General features: G+C 50.7%; 1 protein-coding gene and 1 long non-coding RNA gene across 2 annotated transcripts; one reads left to right on the top strand and one right to left on the bottom strand.

Moving 5' to 3' along the window:
• Positions 1–5059: 5059 nt before the first annotated feature.
• Positions 5060–6239, top strand: LOC133749363 (MAP/microtubule affinity-regulating kinase 3-like). Its single transcript, XM_062178535.1, has 2 exons — positions 5060–6122; positions 6211–6239. Exons 1-2 carry the CDS (start codon positions 5060–5062, stop codon positions 6237–6239), a joined length of 1092 nt encoding a protein of 363 aa, XP_062034519.1.
• Positions 6240–6285: 46 nt separating this feature from the next.
• On the bottom strand, positions 6286–7373 carry LOC133749007 (uncharacterized). The gene is made up of 3 exons (XR_009864564.1): positions 7110–7373; positions 6817–6919; positions 6286–6393 (listed from the first exon to the last, which is right to left on the bottom strand). It is a non-coding gene; the product is annotated as an uncharacterized LOC133749007 (long non-coding RNA).
• Between the last annotated feature and the right edge of the window lie 1252 nt (positions 7374–8625).

Below are 8625 nucleotides of genomic sequence, written 5' to 3'. Positions count from 1 at the left end.
TCCTGAGGGCCATGTTCCTGACATCACAGTGTGCGGGATTGGCCAGGTGTGGACTCGGGCAGCTGCAGGTGGGAGCTGGGCAGGAATTCCTACTGTGGCCTGAGTTCATCAGAAAACAGAGGCTGCCATGTAGTAGTTTTCTGAAAGTGTTCAGGACATTGAAGGGAATCTGAAATATAAGATCTCTGTAAGTGATACCTGAAATACATCTACTCATGTTTTCAGGCAGTGCGTATGTAAAGGTTCAAAAACAGAAAAGCACAGTCTCTATAGCAGCATTCAGATAGAGTTCATTCGTTGAAATAAGACCCATGCTTTGTACAGTACGAGGGGCCAGTGCAGATCACCACTGTGATAATTCCTACCCTAGACAATGTGGCAGTGACCCAGATGTGGCCAGCACTGTGGGACGACATGGAAAGCCACCCCCTGAGACACTGGCACCCATCTGTGTCTGGGCTGACTCACTGCTGATCCACTCTTTGCTCGTTGCCTGGGAAAAGAGCAAAAGTTAGCCAGGTGTTCACCTGCTCTGACTTCATAATGCCCAATTGTCATGAAATACAAATTCACACCAGTCCCTGCTGGACTGCCATTGGTCCCTTTTCTATGAGTCTTCTGTCTGTGTGGCCTGCTTCCCATGTTGGATAATTCCCTCCTTTTAAATTCTATCAATTATAACTTGATTTCTATAATGGGAAATTCAGGTTAAAAATGAACAATATGCATTGAAATGATGTTTCTAGACATTGGCCATCCCAGATCAATGCTAAAAGGCACTAAAATGTACACAAATTCCTTTTTTTTTTTTTTTACAGAAATTTTATTCAGCATGATACTGGAAGGCCTACCCAGAGAAATCAGGCAAGAAAAACAAGGACCTCCAAACTGGAAAGGAGGAAGTCAAATTGTCACTGTTGCCAATTGAAATGATCTTAGAGAACCCCTAAGGTGCAACCAAGAACCCGATAGAACTAAGCCATGCAGCAAAGTTGTAGGCTACAAAGTCGATGTACAAAACCAGTAGCACTGTTACACACCGATACTGAATCATCCGGAAAAGAAACCTAGAGAGCAATGCCATACCCAAGGGCTACAATAAAGAAAAAGAATACCCAAGAATAAGTGTAATCAAGGAGACAAAAAAATTCGATAACAAAACCTAAAAACATAGATGAAAGAAATTGGAGAGTATCTTTAAATTGGGGAGTAGCATGCAATACTTGTAGATTTATGGCCTACAGTCCACTATTCCAATGCACATACCCAGCACAATGTGATCCTACCAGACAATTAGCCTTCCCAGAGATCTTCTTTCTTTATGGCTTTGGGTCCTGTTCAGGGTCCTGTCGTTCAGGCTCAAAGATCCCTTTCTTGCAGGGCAGGTCTAGTGGTGAAAACTGTCCACGTCCCTCCAAACGTCATGATCGAATTTCAAGGTTGATGCTACAGTGTAAAGAGGAGGGGAACCCAGGGCTAGGGCTCCACTCTCTTTTACAGGATGAATGAGTTTCTCTTTTCTAAAACACAGACACACACACACACACATTTATTTATTTGAAAGTCAGAGTTACAGAGAGCAAAGGTGGGAGACAGAGAGAGAGGGCGGCGAGAGTGAGGGAGAAGGAGGGAGAGATAACTTCCAACTGCTGGTTCACTCCCCCAAAGGCTACAATTGCCACCTCTGGGTTAGGCCAAAGCCAGGAGCCCAGAACTCCATCCAGGTCTCCCCATGGGTGGCAGAGGCCCAACTGCTTGAGCCGCCTCCTGCTGCTTTCCAGGCACAATAGTAGGGAGCTGGTTTGGAAGTGGAGCCAGGCCTCCAACCAGCGCCCACATGGGATGCTGGGGGAGCAGGGTTTAACCTGCTGGACTGCAGTGTCAGCCGCAGGCTACCTGTCTGTCTAAAGGGCTTGATGGGGTGAGGCCTGTGCTTTCACCATCTGAGGACACCCCAGGGAGCCATGATCTTTCCTTACAATTTACTGGGGAGTTTTGGACTAAGCTGTGGTACTTTTTTAAGGACTACAACGCCACTCTCCACACATGTACTTGGCTTCAACCAACCACAGCAAACCACCAGCCTTTCCATCTTACCATCTCTCTCTGAAGAAGGCTCAGCAGCAGCAGAGAGGGAGCTCTTTCTCAACATCAAGTCTGCTGGAGCCCTGACCTTCATCTTCCAGCCTGCAGAACAAACACTGAGGAACGGATTTCTGTTCTTTTTCAAAAACTCAGATCAAGACACTTTGTGAGAGTAGCCCAGGTACCCTGAGACATCTGGAAATGCCTCCATTTGTCCCTGCGATTCTAAGGACAATTTGGAGAATGCAGCTCTCTCAGCTGACACTTGGTTGGCCTTCCCTACCTGGACTATACCTACCCAGAGCTACCTTCTGGTCCTCCAGGGTTCTAACAAGAAATCTGTTGAGGATCTTAGGGAGAGAGGATGATGAGAGATCCCTTCCTCTCAGCTCTTTCAATGTGAAGAATGTGCCTGGTGGTGTCAGGGGCAACAGAACACTTGGTCAAGGATACCAGGATGCCAGAGAAGCTGTAATTTCATTCTGACATCTATCATTCCGAGGTTCTAGGAAATGGGACGTGTATCTAGATTGTAGACAATCCAAGGTCTTAAAGACCCATCAGTTGTTAACACTCTTTAAACCAGAAATGAAAAGGCCATAGGTGATACTATGTGTTTTAATGTTCAAAAAATAAACCTCAATCCGTATCACTAACCTAAGAGAAAAGCTCTTAGGGTCTTTGATATTGTTTAAGAGGAAACTTGTTGAGAAAACCCCAAGGATTAGCTGTGGCTGTGATTGGTCCCCACCTGTCTCTGACCTCATAAGGACCAATTGTCATGAAATACAAATTCATGCCAGTACCTGCTGGACTGCCATTGGTCCCTTTTCTATCAGTCTTCTGTGTGGCCTGCTTCTCATGTTGGATAATTCCCTCCTTTTAAATTCTATCAACTTTAACTTGATATCTATAATGGGAAATTCAGGTTAAAAATGAATAATATGCATTGAAATGTATATTTCTAGACATTGGCAATCCCAGATCAATGGTAAAAAGCACTAAAATACACACAAAGTTTTTTTTTTTTTAAGACTTAATTCAACATGATAGTGGAAGGCCCACTTAGAGAAACTGGGCAAGAGAAATAAAGGACCTCCAAATTGGAAAGGAGGAAGTCAGACTGCCTCTTTGGCAAATGACATGATCTTAGAAAACCCCAAAGGTGCAACCAAAAAGATGATAGAACTAAGACATTCAGCAAAGTGGCAGGATACAACGTTGAGGTTCAAAACTGGTAGCACTGTTATACACCGATAGTGAATTATCTGGAAAAGAAACCTAGAGAGCAATCCCAAACCCAACAGCTACAAGAAAGAAAAAGAAAAAAACCCAAGATAAATGTCATCAAGGAGACAAACTATTTTTACAACAAACCTAAAAATCATAGATGAGAGAAATTAAAGAGTATTTTTAAATTGGGGAGTAGCATGCAATACTTGTAGCTTTTTGGGCTACAATACACCATTCCAACACACGTACATAGCACAATCTGATCCTACCAGACAATTAGCCTTCCCAGAGATCTTATTTCTTTATGGTTTTGGGGTCCTGTGCAGGGTCCTGTGGTTCAGCCTCAAAGATCCCTTTCATGCAGAGCAGGCCTAGTGGAAACTGTCCGTGTCCCTTCAAACTTCATGATCGAACTTCAAAGTCGATGCTACAGTAAAAAAAGGTGGGGAACACAGGACTAGGGTTCCACTCTCTTTTACAGGATGAGTGAGTTTCTTCTCTAAAAAAAAAGACAATTATTTATTTACAGAGAGTGAAGGTGGGAAGCAGACAGAGTGTGGGGAGAAAGAGAGAGAGATAGCTTCTATCTGCTGGTTTCTAAGCACAATTTGGAGAATGCTGACACTTGGTTGGCCTTCCCTACCTGGACTATACCCACCCAGAGCTCCCTTCTGGTCCTCCAGGGTTCTAACGAGAACTCTGGTGAGGATCTTAGGGGGAGAGGATGATGAGAGATGCCTTCCTCTCGGTTCTGTCGATGTGAAGAATGTGCCTGGTGGTGTCTGGGGCAATGGAACACTTGGTCAAGGTTATCCTGACACCAGAGAAGTTGTAACATCGTTCTGGGACCTATCACTCAGAGGATCAAGGAAATGGGATGTGTATCTTGTGTGTAGACAATCAGAGGTCTTAAAGACCCAACAGTTTTTATCACACTTTAAAGGAGAAGTGAAATGGCCATTGGGGCATCTCACATGTATTAATGTCTCAAAAAATAAACATCAATCTATCACCAACGTAAGCCAAAAGATTTTGGAGTTCTTGGTTTTTTTAAGTGGAAACTGGCTGAGGAAATCCCCGAGGATTAGCTGTGGCTGTGATTGGTCCCCGCCCGTCTCTGACTTCATAAAGACCAACTGTCATGAAATAGAAATTCGTGCAACTCCCCCCTGGACTGCCATTGGCCCATTTCTCGCTCTGACTTCATAAGGAGCCCTGTGATGACAGAATTCCACACGCCTATATAAGTGGCTGCGCGGCCCAGGTTTTTGTCCGCTTTGCCAGGGAGCTATTTTGGTGACCTGTGTGACTTGGACCCATCTTTGCGTGCGCTTGAGCTGGTTGTTGGTGGTGTGCTGTTTTGTTTGTTTGTTTGTTTCTTGTTCTATTTGGTTTTTTCTTTCCCCCATTTGGATTTAGTTTGTTTTTTTCCTCCTATTTCTTTTTTTGCCCACTTTGTCCTTTTTTTGCAGTTTTTTTCGTTTTTGGCTCCCCCCTTCTTTAGCTAGGCAGCGCGGCTAGATCTCTGAGTGTTAGTGTAGCTATTTAGTGTTTGTTGTTTTGGAGTTTTTCTGGTTTTTGTTTTCTGTTTTGGTTAGATAGGGTTTAGTCTTGCCACTGTGTTTGATTAGTGTAGTTAGTATAGGTAGTGTGGCACCGTAGTCAGATCAGCAGGTAGTCCCCTTGTTGTCCCTTTCTTTTGTTAGTTATTGTAGTTAGGGTAGCTCCTTAGGTAGTGTACATGGACAGGAACAGTAGCCAGAGCAGAGCAGAGAGTGTAGTTAGGGACACCAGCCTGGAAGGCCATGAGGAACCTGATGCCATGGCCAGCCATCAGCTTGGTCTCCAATTGTTGTCGGTCCTGGGCCAGGGCAGCTACAGCACGGTGCTGCTGGCCCGTCAGCCATCCAGCCAGCGGCAGGTGGCCGTGAAGCTGTTCAGGGAAGATGCGAGGCAACCCTTCAGCAACAGGCGGGTGCAGCAAGAGGCCAGCATCATGCAGCTCCTGAGGCACCCAAATATCGTGGAGCTGCTGGAGGTGGGTTGTGTCGGCCATTACCACTGCCTGGTGATGGAGCTGGTGGACGGGGGCGACCTCTACCAGCACATGTTGAGCCGCGGCAGCCTGCCAGAGCCCCAAGTCATGGTCATGTTTGATCAAATCCTGGCAGCCGTGAGCTACTGCCATGCACAGCGGGTGGCACACAGGGACCTCAAGCTGGAGAACCTACTTCTGGACTCTCAGCACAACATCAAGCTGGCGGACTTTGGGCTCAGCAGCCATCTGCCCGAGGGCGAGCTGGTGCAGGGCTTCTGCGGGACCCTGGAGTACAGCGCTCCGGAGGTGTCCCAGCCGGAGCCCTACAATGCCTTTGCCTCGGATATGTGGAGCCTGGGGGTCATCCTCTTCGCCATGCTGGCGGGGACCCTGCCCTTCAGTGGGGAAGACCGGGCAGAGGTGCGGGACAGCATCCAGAGGGGGAGCTACGAGCTCCCATGTGTGGCCAGCCCCGCCCTGGAGGAGCACCTGAGCTGGCTGCTCAGCATGGACCCGATCAACAGGCCTACAGCGGAAATCGCCCGCCAGCTATGGTGGTTTGAGAGAGCCCTGGCCGAGGACGTGACCCTGGTGCAGCCCCTGGGGGTTCCCAAGGACCCAGAGGCCCAGGATTACCTGGCGGGCCTGGGTCTGCTTCCAGACGCTGGAGCCTCGGAGCCATCTGGCCCTGGAGGATCCAGCCGGAGGTCCCTGCAGCTGGACTCGCAGCGCCTGGAGCAGGTAGAGCCCCGGTGTCAGAGCGCGGGTCTGTTCATGGTCTCCCCGGGTCTGGGGGCAAGAGGGAGGTCCAGCGTGCACCTGTCCTTCTCACCTGCCTTCCCCTGTCACCTCAGGGACACAGGGAGCCCACGCCAGAGCCTGAGTGCAAGGCCAAGGCAGAGTCGGATTCCGAGGCAGAGCTGGAGTCCCGGTCGAAGCAGGAGTCTGCGTCGCAGCCGGAGTCGGAGTTGCCACCTCAGCCTGAGCCGGATCCTGCAGTGTCTGCCCCCGTGCTGGCCTCTCCCCTCCCTGGACAGCTGCAGGAGAGGAGCCCTGGTACCAGCCCAGCCCCCGAGCCCGTTGCTGTGGTCGCCCCCTCCACCCCCAGCCCCAGGAGCAGTGGGGACCCATCGGTGCCAGAGGTCCCAGCAGCTGAGCCTCAGGAGCCTGGGACCTCAGCATCGGCCTCTGTCCCGAGCAAGGGCCGGCAGGGGCTGGGCAGGAGGATTGGCAGGAGCATCCTCAGATTCCTCCTGCGTGCCTGCTGCCTGCCGGCCCCAGCCCGCAGCCCTGGCCCCCGCAGCCGGAAGGTGACCCCCAGGTAGCCTGCCTCGGCGTGCAAGCTGAGCTGCCTGAGGACTCACGTTTGCTTGAGACTTTTCTGTTTCTCATCAATAAAAATCACAGTGTACTTTATCATGGAACTGGTCCTGTGTGTTGTCTTGGGTCCCTGTGTGCACCTTGGCATGGTTGGATGGAGTTGACTACCAGATGGATCTCCCCTGGACAAGTACGGTCCCATCTCGTTGCTCTGGGGCTAACACAAAGGCTGACCTCCTGGACCTGAGAAGAGAGCGATGGTTCCCAGAGGCTGACTGGGGGTGGGGATGGGGGAGTAGGGAAGGGCGGTGGAGGGGGTGGATGGTGGAGTGTGGGGGGTGGAGGTGAGGGGTGGTAGGGTGTTTGTGGTGAGTGGGTGGGGAGAGGCTGTGGAGGGGAAGGGAGTAGAGGGAGGGGAAGGATAGGCTCAAACCTGCTTGGTTGCTCCTGCACAGGAAGGAGGGTCTATGGATCTGTGACACAGCAGGGATGTTCTAGTCATTAGTGATGTGCATGGAGGCAGAGCTGAGAGTGTCCATACCAGTGTGCACCTGAATTGGCAGTGGAGAACAAGACCCCACCCTGAAGGCCAAGGACTCTGACATCACAGTGTACAGGATTGGCCAGGTGTGGACTCAGGCAGCAACAGGTGGGAGCTGGGCAGGAATTCCAACTGTGGCCTGGGTTCAGCAGAGAACAGAGGGGGCCATGTAGCAGCGGTTTTTCTGCAAGTGTTCCAGACACTGGGTCATCTGGCCCCAGCCTGGCCTTCCAAAGCTGCCTGTGCAAACAGGAGGGGCGTGCACGTGGAACTGGGTGCTGCCTGCAGAGGAGAGGGCCCCTCGGGCTCCACCTGGGGAAGCTGTGGACACGGCGCCCTCCACACCCAGGTTACATGTCTTAACTCCAATTTTCCTGTGGTTGGGAGACAGTTCCTAGGGAATGATCATTTCTTTCAAATCTGAAGGTAACATGGATGCTCCGCCATGATGGATCACAGCCCTTTTGCTGTTCTGCCTCCTCCTGGGACAGAATCGGGCCTTTGAGTGCTCCAACTTGAGTGGGTGGTCAGGCCATTCTTGGAGGCCTCAGAGAAGTTACAGGGAAAAGTGACTCCAGAGAAATCTCAAGGTCACCCCCAAGAGTGACAAATGGTTCATGTTGATCCTGACAGGATAAGGCTGTGAGCCCTGTGCAGGGCAGACACTCTGTGTGAGCTCCCTGCACATATGTGACCTGGCTACTGTTTTCAGAGGTGCAATGGGAACACAGATCCTGCTGGCATGTGTGCACCTGCCCCAAGTCCACAACACAGTGGCAAGTCACTAGAAGCAGGCCCTGTGGGGAGTCACAGAGGTGGGCTGGGCAGAGCCCCAAGTAGCCTTGCTTCTTCTGACCTTGCTGCTGTGATCCCTGACTGGCCTGTGCCCAGTGTCTTGGGCCTTTCCCCATGATGTGTCCCCTTCCTGGGTGCTGTGGCCTGGAGCAGTCCTGGGAGGCTTCAGCGCCTGAAGAGAGACTGACGGAAAGAGACAGCAGCCCGGAGGGCCTGGGGGCTGGCAGGCAGACACCTTTGTAAATCAGGTTCCAGGGCCCCAGTCACCTGCATTTGCATGAGAGGCAGTGAAAGTGAACTCTGGGAAGTGCCTCAGGGGCTTTCTCTAGGGAAGTCTTTCCTTTGCAGTGCCCTACAGTGGTCATCATCAGGTAGAGACCTGGGTCCCCCAATCCAGGTGAGATTGTCCTTCACCCTGAGGGCAGGGCTGGGGGACAAGAAGCAGGCAGGGACGGGGTGGCAGGTGTGTTGCCCCCATCTGCTCAACAGTGTGGGTTTTCTTTATTAGCAGAAACACAATTGTGAAATCCCACTGTTACTGTCCTTCAAACCCATGCAAGGTTCTGTTTCCTTCAAGGCAGGACATAGCTCCCCCTCTCACATTGGGGTCCTT

The sequence above is a fragment of the Lepus europaeus genome, chromosome 20 (genome assembly GCF_033115175.1).
Source record: "Lepus europaeus isolate LE1 chromosome 20, mLepTim1.pri, whole genome shotgun sequence".
NCBI lineage: Eukaryota > Metazoa > Chordata > Mammalia > Lagomorpha > Leporidae > Lepus > Lepus europaeus.
The sequence above is the reverse complement of the archived record's forward strand: the minus strand, read 5'-3'. Positions and strand labels throughout refer to the sequence as shown.